General features: G+C 39.8%; 1 protein-coding gene across 1 annotated transcript in view; it reads right to left on the bottom strand.

Annotated features, from left to right (window-relative positions):
- The window catches only part of EGFL6 (EGF like domain multiple 6), a 99,735-nt gene that overhangs the window by 29,161 nt on the left and 54,173 nt on the right, over positions 1-16,401 (bottom strand). Inside the window, exons 2-5 of the mRNA XM_026846168.1 lie at positions 10,321-10,433; positions 8,007-8,099; positions 5,009-5,128; positions 1,062-1,181 (exon numbers count right to left, since the gene is read on the bottom strand). Coding sequence (XP_026701969.1) covers positions 1,062-1,181; positions 5,009-5,128; positions 8,007-8,099; positions 10,321-10,433 — 446 coding nt within the window. The remainder of the gene's footprint in view (positions 1-1,061; positions 1,182-5,008; positions 5,129-8,006; positions 8,100-10,320; positions 10,434-16,401) is intronic.

The following is a 16,401-nucleotide window of genomic DNA, read 5'->3' as shown; positions in this document are numbered from 1 at the left end:
TTGGCTGTTGGAGCTAAAATTAATATTTTTATATTTGAATGTTAAACATCTCTCAACATCTATAATGTTCTTTAAGCTGTAGAGATCATTCAACCAGTATTTATTGATGAGCAGCATATGAAATGGATTAGCTGTTGTTATTCTTCTTTGCCTGTAACATATCATGTCCAAGTTGCCCTTTATGATCTGAAAGACCTGCATCATTGTGACAGTAAGAATGTAAAACATGTAAAATCATCAGTATTATGAAGTATGTTGCTAAAGACATGTTAGTAAATAGCACTTGTTGCAAAAAAGTTTTTCACAGAATGGTTGAGGATGGAAGGGACCTCTGGAGGTCATCTGGTCCAACTGCGCTGCTCAAGCAGGGTCACCTAGAGATGGTTACACTGCTCTTGCTACTCTCTGACATGCACTTCACTGCCCCTTCTCTAGTTGTTGAAGTGGTCTGCTTTGGAGGGTTTGTTTCATATCTATTGCGTTTTGAAAGGAGCTCATTTAGCTTCAGTATTAAAATGGGTACAATTTCAACATTGAATTACAATGCTATAGCACTGCTTTGTCAGATGACAATGTCAAACAGTATCACAGAACAGTATCAAGAGTTATAAGCAATGCTTTCTTCATTACATGGTAAAGTGATACTGAGGCTGGAGAAAAATTCAGAAGTTTGTATTATGAGTCATCACAATAAAAGAAAACCCCATCCAAACACACCACCTCAACCCTATAAGGCATTATGTCAGTAGGACAGCTTCCTGCGGGCAAAGCATTGTATTTAATGGCCTCATAGCAACAGGGAGAAACTGAATCTGTTAATGACTCCAAACCATGACAAAACTTTCAATTATTTATTGGGGATGGGACATACCCAAAGAATTACATGGCCAGTATTACAAGAACAGTTATTAAAAAGCATGCAAGCTTCATATCATACAGTGAGTAACAAGAAGCATTATTCAAGCCAGTGAGGAGGGCTAACTACTTAACCTTTCCCCAGAATCTTGAGGTTTTGGGGATCCTATAGAAAAGAAGCTTGAGGGTGAGCTCTCTAACCATACCAATGCATGTCCTTCCGTTTGGTCCCAACTGAAGACCACCTGATGGACAAAGACACTGCACCTCCCCTTTGACTTCTTCACATCCATATTGGCATTTCACCATGGCACATGTCCTAGAACCTGGAAACGGTATTTAAAATAACAAAACAGTATTTAAAATAACAAAAAGAGCAAAATTCTAGGCTGGGATACACACTTAAAATTAAGTTAGATCTGGGTGAATGCAGAAAATTAATCAGAACAACAAAATTCCGTTCATCATAAATCAAGCTGTTTATACATTAACAATTCAGGAGTCTATGGGATATATCTTAACATTCTCCTTCACTTTGTTCTTTCCTTATCTGCCATTATTCCTCCTTTTTATTTTGATCCCTGTTCTGTGAATTCTTACCTTTTAAATTCAGAGACTGAACTGCTAAAAGTAGAAAAAAAAAAAGTGGGGTTTACATTTTCCATTGAAACAGTTTCACCTTACAGAAAACTGCTACTCAGTAGTGAAATGATTGCTTACCAGTAAATATGTTTCTAGTACAGAACTTGATTTTAAAACCTATTTAGCCTGATGGACTTAGAAACTGTCCTTTATTTTGACACTTTATGGAACAGATATCTGAATCTAATGAGGCACTAGCCAGAACAGAAATCTTGGTTGCCACCAAGGTTGGTTAGGAGGCCATATTATTGGAGATTATTTTGCTCAGCATCTAAATAGAAATGTAGGCGTCTAGATACCGTCTGAGAGATCTATGTGACATATTTTTCCTACTAGAAGAGTAGGAGAAAAATATTAAGTATGTGGGTAGACATTTCTAAAATCCTGAAGATACCCAGAAAGCATCAGTGTTATGATGCCAGGGAGAGAAGTAGCATTTGGAAGTGTGTACTGGAACAGATGGAGGTGTGTGCAGAGAAAGTATTTCCAGCTACTTCACTCTGGCTGTGTTCAGAGAAACAGAATTGTATATAGGTTCTTTGTAAGTTGAAAGCCTGGAACAGTTGTCAATTTATTTGAGACAGAAACCAACTGCAAGAACTTGAAACTGCCTCACTGCTTAGGTAGAATAAGATATGAAACTTATTTTAAAATGCAACATGTTTATTGTCAAAGGTACTAGCACTTTTAGAACAGTGCATAATAGTGTATAGAAAAGACAGTGATGTGTGCTGGTGCAATATATAGCTACAGCCACTTTATTTGTGATTTGAGTATAAAATACAATGCATATTAGTTCTGTGTGCTATTAAAATTAATCTGTTTAATCTGTGATAAACTTGTTTTCTTAGGCTGGTTTGTTTAGAATAAGTGATGAATATTCAAGGACAAGAATTTACTGTATCTGCAAAAGCATTTTACTTCTGTATGAATGAGAACATACAGGCAGTAAGAGTTTAAAAAGGGACTGTAAATCATAATACTTTGGCACATTATGTACTTTCTAAGTGGGAATAAAGAAATTTACTAAAAAGTGTTCTTCTCTAACTGGTAATTGCCTGTTTTCTCTTTTGTTTTCTCTTTTGTTTTCCTATTCCTGGCTTTGGTTAGACATAATACTGGCTTAGATGAACTGCTAATCCGATCTAATATCTTCCTCCAGAATTTGGATGATGTTGTGTTAGTTACTAACCTTCTAACCTCTGTGGTTATGTACTAACCACAGAGAACCATTTTAAGCAATGGTTCTCTGTGGCCCAAAGCCATATTCTTCTGATATCCTTCTTCCAGCTCCATGGCCCCTTGGCATGGTTGCAGATAAGCCTGACTGCTCAGACTAGGTGGACTTCATCTTGCTAAGGAGACTACATAATGGTGAATTTGATTCAAAAGGAGCAACAATATGCTCAGAATGTTTGCCTGAATAAAATGATGAGAATTATACAGTTGGCTAAATGACCCAGTATTTCATCTAAGCACAAGCTTAAGTTAGCATCAAGTGAAATAGAAGGCTGCTAAACTTAACCAAGGATAATTTTTACTTGAGCAAATAATTTACTACTTCATTTTAAAATCACAGTTTCTGCTGAAGAAAATAAAGGCTCTTTGGAACTGGAAGGTGGCAGATGGGTTGGGTTAATGAAGCACAAGCCAGATGAACATGTTTGGCCCCCTTAACTAGAGTTGTGAAGAATGAAGACTTCCCTTCTACAGCAAACCTGGTTTTCCCCCTGAAATTTGGTTTTATTCTGTGTCAGTATTTGTCAGGGTTTCACTGAGAAATAATGTTTCTGTGTGACAAAGGGAAACACTTCAGGGCTCACAGCTGCTCAGGCAATTTTTTTACATATACTTGACACTGGCTACCACTGCTGCTGAGAAATTCAGCTTTTTTTGCTGGCTTAAGCAAGTGATGTTGCAACTGCGCATTTGGAACAAATTTGGTACAAATGCAGTGTTTCTTAAATCAGGAAACAAGTCCTGAACTAAAACTGGATTAAAACTAATGCAGCAGAAATAGTAAGTTATGCCCTGGATCTAGTTTTCTGATGGTTCAGAAGCGTGGCTGCAGCAAGTCTTTGTGCTCAGAGGAGCAGAAGTGAGTAATGGACAGACAAAGCTGCTGCTGAGCTCAAAAGATTGTTTCTTTTGACTGTAGTTCTGGCTTCTGCCGACTTCAGCTGTCCTTAAGACAGTGGTCTTACTGAAAACTGCTGTGTATGATGTCAGCAGATACACAAATTATCTTGGATGACATGGAAGGAGTATATATCCATTTCTCAGGGATCACGGGGCCCTGCAGCTGTTGTCTGCCAGTGACACACACCATGCTTAGTAATGCAGAGTCACGACCCTGAGCTGTGATGCAGGGAAGGGAAACTCTCCAAAAACTCTGGCCCCAGGCTCCTTTTGTGGCAACTTCAGTCTCCCTTTCATAAGAGAGAGGGAGTAGGAGCTCTGGCTTTCCCACCTGCCCTTGAGCTGCAGACCCTGCACTCCTGCAAGTGTTTGCCAAGGCTGAGTATTTTTCTGGTTATCCCAAGACTGACAGCAAACTCACCAGATGGACACCCTGCCTGGTGAATGGCTGTCTCCAAGGTTTGGAGGTCAAAGCCTTTCAGAGTTTATGGTTTTCTGTCATATCCATGTGAAAGACTGTGCTGCACCCCATACAGCTACATCCCATTGGTTTGGGAGAGACCTCTCAAGCAGATTGTTCCACTGCTGAGACCAGCTAGCTTCCTTGTCCAACTGATGCATCTGCTCTAGTCCAGTGGACTCCATAAAGGGCCATCACCATGTTACCAAGGGTTTTGTGAAATTCAAAGCTAAAATATCTGTATGGAACAGCTCAGGTAAAGAAAAAAAAGTATTTTCTACAAACAAAACAGTGTCATTGAAAAATAAGAAGCTTCCTCAGATCTGAAAAATCAGGTTGGATAAGAAAGCAGAATGCTTTCCACTACATGCTGGCTTAAAGAGAAGAAAATAGCTAGAAAAACAGTTTAGATAAGCCTTAGCTCAATGAACAAATGTTTGCAAGAAGCTGGTGGTAACTGTGGAAAGCATATCAACACAGATAAAATATATTAGTCAGGGAGCACAGAAAGGTAAACCAAGGAATAATGGTATGAAATTCAGCACAGTAAAATGTAGTCTACATTAGTGCTTTGCTTGGATAGATTAATTCATTCTTAGTCAACATATGAAATGGCAGGACTATGCACCAAGATTATACTAGCTGTCCTTCATCTGAAGTAACCTATCAAAGATTTTTACTTCTAGCAGCACAAAAATTTCCCTGAACATCAAAATACAAGTATGACCTAGTTTACTTCACCCAAGAACTGCCAAATAGAAAGCCTCTTTCAGCTGCTGCCAGTAACAGAGAGCAGAGGCAAAGACCCTATCCTGAATAAGCTAAATCCATTAATCTCAAAAAGAAAATCTGCTGGGATCAAATGAGATTAGATGATTTTGGTGTGCTTGTCCTATCAGCTCTATTACTTACTTGCACACGTGCCATCTGGCATAAGCATATACCCATTGAGACAATAGCACTTGTAGCTGCCATGTGTATTCATACATCTGTGTTCACAGGGCCGTGGTTTCAGTCCACATTCGTTCAGATCTGCAGAAGTTATTAGAATGAAGTGAGTGCTGGGTTTGTACACATATATTCATACATATAGATGGATAATGTTGCCTATAGCCTTGAATTCCCCACAGTAAAATTGCCTGGATTGAAAATGAGCCAGCCCTTTGCAAGATGAGAGTTAGCAGACCATCTGGCTGAAAGACTGCTAGCAAAACTTACATACACAGACTTCTACACCTGAAAAACTAATGAAAACTCTGGCCACATCTGGCAGCTTGTTAGGAAGAGGTGGAGGGGTGAGGAGAGAATTCCAGTTAGTCTCTTTTCTGAGAGTTATTTTTTTAGATTTCTCTGATTCTAGCTGGAGATTTTAGCCCTCCAGTTGACCTCTGTACTAGAAAGGAAAACCATGAGACTAAGACAAAGCAAATCAGCTTGAGATAAAGTGAAACAATGATTTTTTTTTTTTTTTCTGTGCTACACATTGGCACCAAGGTTATCAGTAGCAGAAATGAAGTACAATATTTGATAAGAATTATGTGACTAAGAATAAAAGAACAAATCTCAAAAATCTAAAAATCCTGAGAATAAAAGGATCCTAAATCCTTCTCAAAATCCAGGATTTAAAAGGTTTTCCAGAAACTAAACTAATTTCAAATTCCCCATAGCTATCCTTCACAGAGTGAAAACTAAAAAGTTTAATTTGTGTGGTATAGACAGAGCAGTGCTGACAATGGTATTGGTCCTATCACAAGGGGACAATATCTGTGCTTGTGACTTCTGTGAACTGACACCTCTACTTGTATTTTGAAACCTGATTAGTAAACAGACAGAACTCATTGGCAGAATGCGCCAACATACACAGCCTGTTCAACATGTGTTTAATAGCACATATGACCAATAATATAATTTCAATAAAGGTGCAACTCTCCAAGCAAGCACTGAATTTGTGCAGCTCCACTTCTAATGGGAGAAGCATCTGTCTATGCCCCCTACAGACCACAGAAAAAACTCCAGATCATTCTAAGCAAAACTTTGTGAGGGGTAATACATGTGCAGAAGTGTTTGTTACAGCTCAGTCCAGGGAAGAAAGAGAGGGTTGTATTCTATTATTTAAATGTAGGGTCTGTTTGACAAAGAACAGACTTATCAGCTATCAGCTTGCAAAACACATTGGATTTTTGTGCTACTGTGACTCCACTAAATAACCAAGACTCTCTTAACAAAGAAACTAGAAAGCAAACTAAGGAACAAAAGTTATTCCTCTTAGACCCTACATTTTCAAAAGTACTTAGCTGCACCTATCTTGGACAATGCACAGTAATGCACAGATAGTATACACAGCTCTAAAAGAGAACCTATAGAGATAAGGCTAAGTTAGCTCAGACTTGGTGGCAGACTAATACAGTCCCCTTATCTCTGTTATTTTAGTTAGCTCATTTGAGCTTGCTCAGCAGGGCATTCTGCTGTTAAGACCAATGCTACATCTGCTGGTGAATTATAAGTGACTGAGCATTCCTGGCTGCTGGAACATGGCCACCTATATGGCTATACTATTGCAATGCCTCTGGGACATTCCTGGCTTGTGCCAGACACTTCACTAAAAAATTCCTGGCCATGCTTCATAAGGTAGAACAGCCCAAGGAGCTAAGAGACAATTTGCACATGTAGGTCTGTGAGGTGCTTCCACCAAGCCTCAGACTCTGAATCCACTGCAAGTGCACAGAACTGATCTGTGGTTGCCCACAGAGGGCATATCAAATGCAGCTTGAATTACTGCACAGAAAATACCTAAAAGCTGGGGGCTTTTCTGTTGTTTTTTGGTAATGTTTAAACTGCCAAATTATTTTTGAGTTTAAAGTTCTGCGTTTAGAGGCTGAAGTTGTAAGCAATACCTACATATCTACGACACACAACCACGGCTGCTGTTTCACTTTCCTGTCTAGTGGTACTGAGGAATCTACTTCTTTCCCTGTGAGCAACATCAAAAGTGCAAAAGCTGAAGTTTTCCAAAATTCTTAACCACATAGCTTTATAGTATATTGTTCAAAAGATATTGTGTAATAAACACGTTGTTTTGACTCTGAAAAATGTGTGTTCAGTATGTCAATGCAACATTTTCAAGCAAAGGCTGCAGGTGCTTAGGAAGGTAGCAAGTATAGACTCATCCATTTGTGTGGCCTTTATGTCATGCTTGCCTCACAGCACCTGCAGTTCACTCATCTGCACTGCAGTAGGCTGGCCTCTCTCCACGCACACTGACCTGCTCCTTTCATCTCATCCAACAGAGGGGTCTGATACATTGCAACAGGAAAAAAAAGCTGAGTTCTCACCAATGTGTTAGCTGAAATATTTCCATGTCTAATTGAAAGTTTATGGAGGGAAAGTGGTGCATTCGGAGTTTCTGAATATGCAATTCTAAAGACTCCCAGTTCTGGTTCTCAGAAATACCAATCAGCATATGCGAACAGATGGCATTGGCCCAGACACCTTGAGAAATTACATGTTTAGCATATAATTGCATGTCTTTCTGATGAGAAGGTTAGTTAAGAAAGTAACAAGGGTTGCTAGTTAAGAAAATAACATGGGTTCTGGATTTGACTTTTGTGTCTTCTAATAATTTCCTACATAATCTCTCCATGACTTAATTTTCTGACTATAAATATGACAGTTTCCTGGTCACCAGACCACAGGAGATACATGACATAGCTTCAAACTTCTGTGTGCAGAAGGAGGCTTAGAGCTTGCCTGGGATGCTGGAGATGCAAGAGCCTTAAACTCTAAGCTCTTCTATGTAAACAATAAAATATCCAGCTTTACTGTTTTGGAAGACGACACAATCCATAGTACAAGATAAGAGACAGAACATCAACAGTCTACTTTCTGGAGCAATATCCCCATGTGCACAAACCTTGATTACAGGTTTTCCCTGTAAATCCAGGGAAACATTTGCATTTGTTTGGTCCTATGCACTCGCCATACTTGCAGCCATGTCCACAGATAGCTGGCAGAGTCAGGCAGAGAAAAAAGAGAGAGAAAAAGAAAAAGTTAGAAATACTCGAGAACATTTGCCCTGCTTAGTTGCCTATAAACCTGTTGCACAAGTTCAACATTCACCATACCTCTCCCTCTAGTTTGGGCATGGTAGCTGCTAATCAGCACATTATTTCTGCTTGAAAAAAGTGACACTAGCACAGATTACATGAGTGTGTACTTTTCCAGGTTTGTAAAGACCTGGAAAAGAAGGAACTCCTTTTAGCTCTCTCCCTCATGCTTTTTCTGCCATGTTTATACATTTAGTTTTGTACTCTTGCCTTTTTCCTGCTTTTAAGAAGCCTACGTGGGAAGCAGCTAACCAGCTGCTTGACTCGCTATGCTTGGCATCTGGAGTAAGAAAGATGCAATAGCACTCTCCTGCAGCAAAAGGAGACATATTACCCTACAGCAATTTTCCACTCTTGGATCTCCTCAGTTACAACTGAGGAACGTGCCCATTCCATGGTAGAACATCCAGACCACATCTGTCAGATGATGAGGCAACTGTCCCTACCACACATCCCAGTAAGAATAATTGCATCAGGTTTACAATGACTTGAGAAGGTTATGCTTATCCTGGATTCATTAAAAAGTAAAAATTTTCTAACTCTCAGCCCTCTGGATGATTACTCAGAAATTAAATGCTGACTTTTACAAGGCTTAAGGCTCCTAAACTCAATGTGATTGTCAACATGAGTGTTATTCAGGAAAAACAAACCAAACATGCATTTAAATCAGGACTAGCTTTGGAAAAACAGTGAAAGAGTATGCACCAGAATGCACTTCTCCCTACTTTGTGTAATTAAGCAAACTGTAGGAAATAGGAAACTCACAGTGTTAGTTACTATATAGTAAAAGTCATAATTAAAATTCATACTTTTGAATTCAAGTATCTTTCTTACATTTAAAGATTCATTCAGATGTACTGATCCACTAATTTGGCAGATTAAGGCATTTTTCAACACTACCTCTCTCTCTGAATGCATACTACAAGACCAGCTGAGTATTAACACTGAAGCAGAGAACTGCTGCATCTGGATTTTCAGTGCAGAATTACATTATAGCTGGCTTAAAGTAATCTGCCATAGAAAAATCTTAGAAGTTTATGAAAACTGTATTTTAGTACAAAAGCAACGTACTCCACTGGCTGATCAAGGTTACATTTGCCAGTTGTCCCTCCAGATACTCATTTGCATCAAAACTAAGGTGCTATTAAGAAATGCAGAAATATTAATACAGGTATTAATCACTTTTGTCCTTTCTTAAACTGACATGTTATATATACAGAGCAGAGACATTCTGGCATCTTTCCCTTTAGATACCAGTATGTTTATTTTCAGCAGTGAATAACCCTAATGTGACAAGCCTCTATTCAAATTCACCAGATATACAATGCCAAACTCTCTGGGACAACAGGTGCAACATCTGAAAAAGATTCTCAAAACATGTCTTTTACATTTTGTTGTGTTTTGCCCAAGTATCGCTAGAGAGAGATTCCACATCACCTTCTCCTTGGGATCTGCAGGCCTTTTACAAATCAGAAATGTCTTAAGAACCACTGACTCTTCATTAAGCCAATGACTCACAGACCAGAATGCTATCTGGCTACCCAGGCTCAAGTCAAGGTGCACTTATTGCTGGGGTTTTATTTATATTTTTAGAAAGTTAAAACCTCCTGGTTCTTAGAGGCTGTGTACTTTGAAGATAAAGGATACAAATTAATAGAAAACCATTGTAGGGGTCTGTATGTAGCATTAGAAAACACTGCATTTTTGGCACTTACTTGATAGCTGTAACAGTATAGGCTGACCAGGGCTGTGCAGGAGGTTAGAACAGATGGTCCCTTCTGGACCTAAGAATTTTTGAATATGTTTTTTATGGTTTGGTGTTATTTACACAAAGCTCTGCATTTTTGAGGAGATACCGCTCAAAGATGATTTATTCACTCTCTCACAGAGTTAAGAGATTTCACTCATAAGAGTGAAAAAAGCAAAAAAGACGCCCATCTCCTGGAACCCTCGCCGGCAGGATGAGCGCAGGAACCCAGACCGGTGATCTGTATTCCCCCATTCCCTCTATCTCCCTCTTTTCCTTTTTCTATTAACTTCTGGCAGACATATATGAAATTCCTTTATTAATACTGAGTACACAGCTGTGGAGAGAAAACAAGCATAAAGTGTTAATGTTACCTTCGCAGTGGCCCTTGTTGTTCTTTTTCCAGCCATAACAGCAATCCAGCCTAGAACCATAGCGACACACTCCAGGCTGGCTCACAGCCACCAGCTGCCCACGAGCTTTCGAGCTGCATAAGGAAGGATAAACACTAGCTCCAGCAGGCAAATGCACTTTAATCCATTGCTCTGTATACTCCTTTCTAAATTTCCCTTACATTGTATCCACCATCAGGCATTTTCATTTCACCCAACCTAGGGCAGTGTTCCTAGACAGGAATGTAAAGTTGCATTTGGTTGGAGAAACAGGGTAGATGGGCATGTTTCATCTGCAATAAATTAACTGTGCAACACAAATCCTTTCTAATGAGAAACATGGCAAAGGCAAAAAATACAGCCAGGTCCCCTGCTAGAATAAGTAATTTTTAATACCAGTGAAGCCAATGGGGCTGCTCTAGCTTGCATCATGTGAAGAATCTGGATCAAATATATGATGCCATACCTGACAGTACTATTGCTTTGGGTGATTCTACAGAAAAGTGGCTTTCTGAACATCAGTCAGCCCTGTAAAAGCCAGTGACTTGCAGGTTTATACCACTGCATACGAGCCAATTGATTGTGTAAGTGCAGACAGTCCCATGCACTCTGGTTGTACCGAACTTCCTGACCATACAAATTGCTGTTAATTTAATCTTCCAATACACCCAGGGGGTTCAAAGTCACTGTGCTGATCAACAGCTGCAAGAGCTGGAAAACCTGGTTGCCAAAATTATAAATCTGATGAAAAACCACAACTGTGTAAGTCTTCTAGACCTACTCTATGCGGCAATGGGTGCTGTGACTCCAGTTCTCTTCTCCCTCTGCTTGCTATTACTTCAGTTCTCCATTACCACATGCCTGTCCCCTTTATGGAATTCTCTTCCTTACCCAAAATCCTCTTTTTTCCAGGCCATAGATTTAAATGTACTTTCTTCAAAGAGTCTGGTGTTGTTTCTGACAGAAAATATCTGCAAGAGCTTTGTAGTAAGTGATTTGGGGCATTGAGGGAACCAATACACAACAGCAAATATCCCCATGGTGGGGAAAAAAAATTAACATGCCAGGAACTTTTGCATTCTTTAGTCTGATGCAAAACAAAGGCATTGCTTTATCACCTTACAGCAGTGCTTGGCACATATCCTCCTGCGCTTATCTGTGAGGGTTACACTCATATTGGAACAGTTACTGAAGACATCACTAAGGCAAATAGTAAAATAAATATAAACATACACTTCAAAGATACAAGATGTTACTTCAGAGTTTTCTTTAGTAGCAGAGCCATTGGAAAGAGAAGGGAGTTCAGAGGAAATGCATAAACTCATGTATCTGAGATACCCTGAATGAAGACATAGTTGTCGTATCACCTGGCAAGTAAAATTACTTCAGTGCTGGAATAAGTTGTTCTAAAGTCACACAGCTTTTGCCATCAGCCCAGTGATGCAGCTTACAAGAGTACATATACTCCATCTTCAGACAGAAGGAAAAGCACATTGAACGGCTACAACTCCTGTGTTTGTGTCTATTAGAAATCAGCACCCTGCCTGTGGATTTATAGACAATAAAGTAACCTTTTTTCCATTTTGTTCATCCAAATGCTGATGGGTTACATCACTTGCAAGCATACAAGTTAAAGAACATGTGTTCTGCTTGCATGCTAGAAAGTGTCCTTGAACTCACCCGGATAGTGATGCTGCACACATCCCAGAAAATCCCCTTGAATGCAGCTGGATAGTGCTATGACTCCCCTGGAAGGCTAAAATGCCTAAAGCTTGGAGGAAGCAGGATCTCATTACTTTCCAAAAGGTGATCATTTTCACAGGAAGACAAACTAATTCAGCAACGTTTTATTTAATAAGTCACTTCAAAATCAAATACTGTGTCTTTACAAAGTATACAATGTCTCACAAGATTTCAGCACAAACTTGTCTTAAAACTGGGAAATGTTCCATAAAACTGCCAATAATGAACATAGTTGAACTTCATAGATACTATCCTGGACAAGGTCTTTCACTTCTTCTGACTTCCACGACAAGCACCAAGTTAAAGCCTACCTTTGGCAGTGAGAAAGGTCAAATCGATCTTTGAGACTTCATCCAGATCCCAAAATCTGGGAGGAAAACCAGTTTTGCCAGGTTAGTCCTTCTATCCTGTGAAGAACCACTACCCATCAGCTCAGCTATTGCTGTCAGGAGTTCAGCATTTTGTGCAAAAGAAAGAAATGTAGATAGAGGAGATCCTTTCAAGCAGGCAGATCCTTTCCATGAGAATGTGCCATGGACCCTCCTGGCTGTTGGGGGAGAAGTAATGCCGACTGGAGACACAGGATGCTTCTGATCCCTCCCTGTATGACATTCATGTAGGATTTCGCAGGGAGTACCTAGAGGCCTGAGTGAGACTGATGTGCTTGTCACTGTCTGCTCAGTGTGCAAAAAATGCCTGGCCTTGGAGAACCTGCAGCCTAAATACTTGCCTGAAGAAAAAAGGCAAGAGAAGGTAGACTGCGCAGGTCAGTGGCAAGAGGAGCCTCTGCATTTCTAGTGATAAATTCTGTCCTCTCAGAGTACATAGCTTACAGCACTGGTGATAAAGGCAACAAGTGGCAGACTGAGCCATCCAGGGTGCACAGGAATGAGAAAAGTAACCTATTTTATGTGGCTGTGACATTGCTGTCACCAATAGGATAGCCTTTAGCAAATAACATATAAGATGAACAACAAGAATTTCTACAGTAAACCAAGGTCATCTTAGTTGAGTTGACAGAAAGAACTGGGTGTATTAGCTGTCGCAGTACCACTGGGAGCCACTAGCTCCATTATAAAGTAAGTGAGACCCTTGGGTGTTTCAATTAAAATTCCAGGAAAGTTTTATGGCTGCTGCATCAGGTTATATTGTGTACAGTCTTAACATCCATGGTGAAGATATATATGGTATATATGATGATAAAAGCTATGAAGAATTACCTATTTTACAGAGGACGAGAACAACTTGGCTTCAGTTGAATAAAACAAAAGCTGAGAGGGGATATGACTGCTTCAGGCAGCTCCAAGAGATAAAAAAGATTTGTTAAGAAAGATGCCAATTTATATCCATTTGTTCTTGTGCTATCACCCATTAATACTCTCAGGGAGATACAGGCATATGAACACAGCCACAAGAGGGGTGAGAGTCTTGAAGAGCATTGAAGAACAACTCCTACTTAATTTTAAGATACACAGCCTCCTTCACAAACTGAGAAAGATCTAATGTTGCTTGTAATGATACAAATCCAGGCATGAATGATGTCCCATTTATTCAGCTGCTGCTGAAAAAAAATCGTTCCTCTTGAGTAGTATGAAGATTATGAATTCTATCCCAAAAGAAGTCAGACCAATTCAGAGCAAAGCATTCAGATACTGACTAGGACCAGGTGAGTATGTAACTCTATACCTACAGTGGTGTGAGCAGCAGACAAAATAAACCAGGTGTGATGGGAGAACAGACCCTAAACTACCACACAGCACCTCTGACTTCTTGCAGTGATTTGCTCAATTTGATATTAAAAAAAGAAAACATGTGTTTACAGTAAAACATATTCGGAAAGTTCACTGGTTCCACTGATCAGTTGGCTAGGTAGATCTCTCAGTGGAGCAAGGTTGATTGAATCCCCAATAGCTTAAATACACAAACAACTGCAAAGGAAAATATAAAGTACAATAATGGGTGAAAGAGGGGGAATAAAGTGCACCTGAATGTTGGAACTCAGTCCAACAGACCCTCCCTGCCACTCCCTACCCCCCTTTTTTTGTTGTTTCATTCTATAAAATAAGAAAACAGTTTTCCATTGCATCATTTTCTCAACATTAGTTTATGTCCTAGGACAAATCCAAGCTACTAAAAATGTCTGTATACCACTGGGCACTCAAAAATTTCAAACGTAATAACTGAACTGCTGGCTGTGCTGGACTATAATCTTTATTAGCAGTCATTTTAACAGTAATGGCTAAAATAAAAAGAAGTAAAAATTCCAACAGTGAAAAAAAGTTTCTTGTCATATTCCTCTGACCTGTGATCATGAGTGGCGTTAAGCGGTGCTTGAATGGAGTTATGTGACAGTAGCAGCCATGGAGGATGAGCGAGCAAGTCTTCAAAAGCCTGATTTAACCAAGTGGGTAGATAACAAAGTCAGGTACAGTTTGAGATAATACAGTTGTTTGTTTTCCAGTCCTATTCTGTCTTTTACTAACATTTTCTCTGGTAAGGCACATTTATGAGCTTTTACCTATTTTTTTTTTTCTTCAAGGCACAGTTGCTGAATAGATTTAGTGCACTGTTTCCGTAAGATCTCTAAGGGACACTTCTGGTCAGCTCTTGCACACACAATAGCTGCCTGCTGGTAGGAGGGGTAGGTGGGTAGTAGGTCTCAATTATATTATTAGCAGCTTCCAGTTAACTTTAAAGACAGGATGTTATCCCTTTCTTCAGTTTTCCTCTAAAACAATTTCTGGACATTGCTGCTAGCAAAAAACAACTAGCACCAACCCTAAAATTTTGATCAACTGGTATATTCAGAAGGACAAAAAGATGGTATCTCACAACTTAGCAATTTGAAAGAAATTCCTGAAAAGTCCATTATGAGTGTATGTCATGCAGAGATACATTTGAACACTTTACCAAATGAAGGCATAGGGTTTTTTTTGCTTTTGTTTGTTTTTACACAAGTTTATTTGAAGGGTGACTTCCTTCTAGAAAATTGTTCACCTAGAGTCGTATTAAATAAAACCAAAAAAGTGTCACCTATTATCTTTTAATAACTGTGTCTTAAATATCCTTTCAGCCAGTTTCAGACAATCAACATGGCAACAGTCCTGCTTCACTGACAGTTGCTCCCAAAACGCAAAATGAAGTTTAGCTTGGGCTTGCAGAAGTTCCTTCTTTAAGGCCTCATGTGCCTAGCAAACCCCTTACAGGAAGTGATCAGAGCAGAAAAGTTAAAAGTTCAGTGTGAAAGCTACACTTCTAAGAGCAAAAAATAATCATAATTAATTCTTTCAAAACAGATTCTAATTTTTACTATTTCCTTTTCCTTCTTCCTAGCTATTCAGAGCAGATAGGATTTCTTTGTCCTCTTAAATTAGAGCGCCCTGTCATCCAACACTTCCATCAAGATGTTTCAAAATTTCTTCTTTCCCCCTTCTCCCAGTGGGAAAGGCAGAGTGACAATCTTGGTAGAAAAGAGAGATGCCACCACCATCACCCAACATCAACTTGGACAAGCCAGGCTGTAGAGCAATCAGTCTTAGGTAGGTTGTAGGTCTCCCATAGATTTCCCGACACTGTGAAATAACATCACTTTTACTGAACACATCACTCTTGGCTTCAGATAACTCCAGGCCATACTTTCTTCTGGAAGGTGACAATGCTCTTATTTTGTGGTTTTCCACCTTTCAAAGTGTTTGAAATGCAATTACACAACATCAAGATATAACTAACACAAGCATTTGAACAGAGCTGTGCTTGAGAGCAAATGTGTTTTCTGGATAGAGCAGGTCTGGAGTTCATAAACTTCCAGTTCCTGTGGAGCTGCCACTTGACAGCCCTGCATGTGCTGCAACAGCACACTGCCACTTGTTGATCACAAACACTCCTATTCACAAATCCGATACTACACAAATAAGCCACACAACATTTTGAAGCCTTCATCTCCAGTTCCTGTGAATTCTCCTTTTACCGTAGCACTTGTGGCCTTTTATTTGCTTCTGGAGAACTGGAAGGAGGAACACTGGAAGGGCTTCATCTGGAGTAAATGGTTTTACTCAGCCTGTCTCAACGTCTCATTCTGTTTGTGGAGAGTACCTGCCTCTGCAGAAGGTAACAGCGGTCACGGCAGGCTGATTTTAAAGCGTTTGTTCGCACACGCAAACCGAAGACCAGCCCCAGCCCGCACCTTTCTATACGTGGTGCAGCTGATCTCATGGTTCGGGTCTTCACCGGTGTCCCGGTTACCATTTTTCCCAGAGTAAGAGAGCCCCGTAGCTTTGGGGTGAGAGTTTCACGGGACGCGGCCCCCCCGCCGCTCCCAAG

Source organism: Athene cunicularia (assembly GCF_003259725.1).
Source record: "Athene cunicularia isolate RWA chromosome 1 unlocalized genomic scaffold, athCun1 chr1_part1, whole genome shotgun sequence".
Classification (NCBI taxonomy): Eukaryota; Metazoa; Chordata; class Aves; order Strigiformes; family Strigidae; genus Athene; species Athene cunicularia.
Note: the sequence above shows the minus strand (reverse complement) of the source record. Positions and strands in the feature narration are given on the sequence as shown.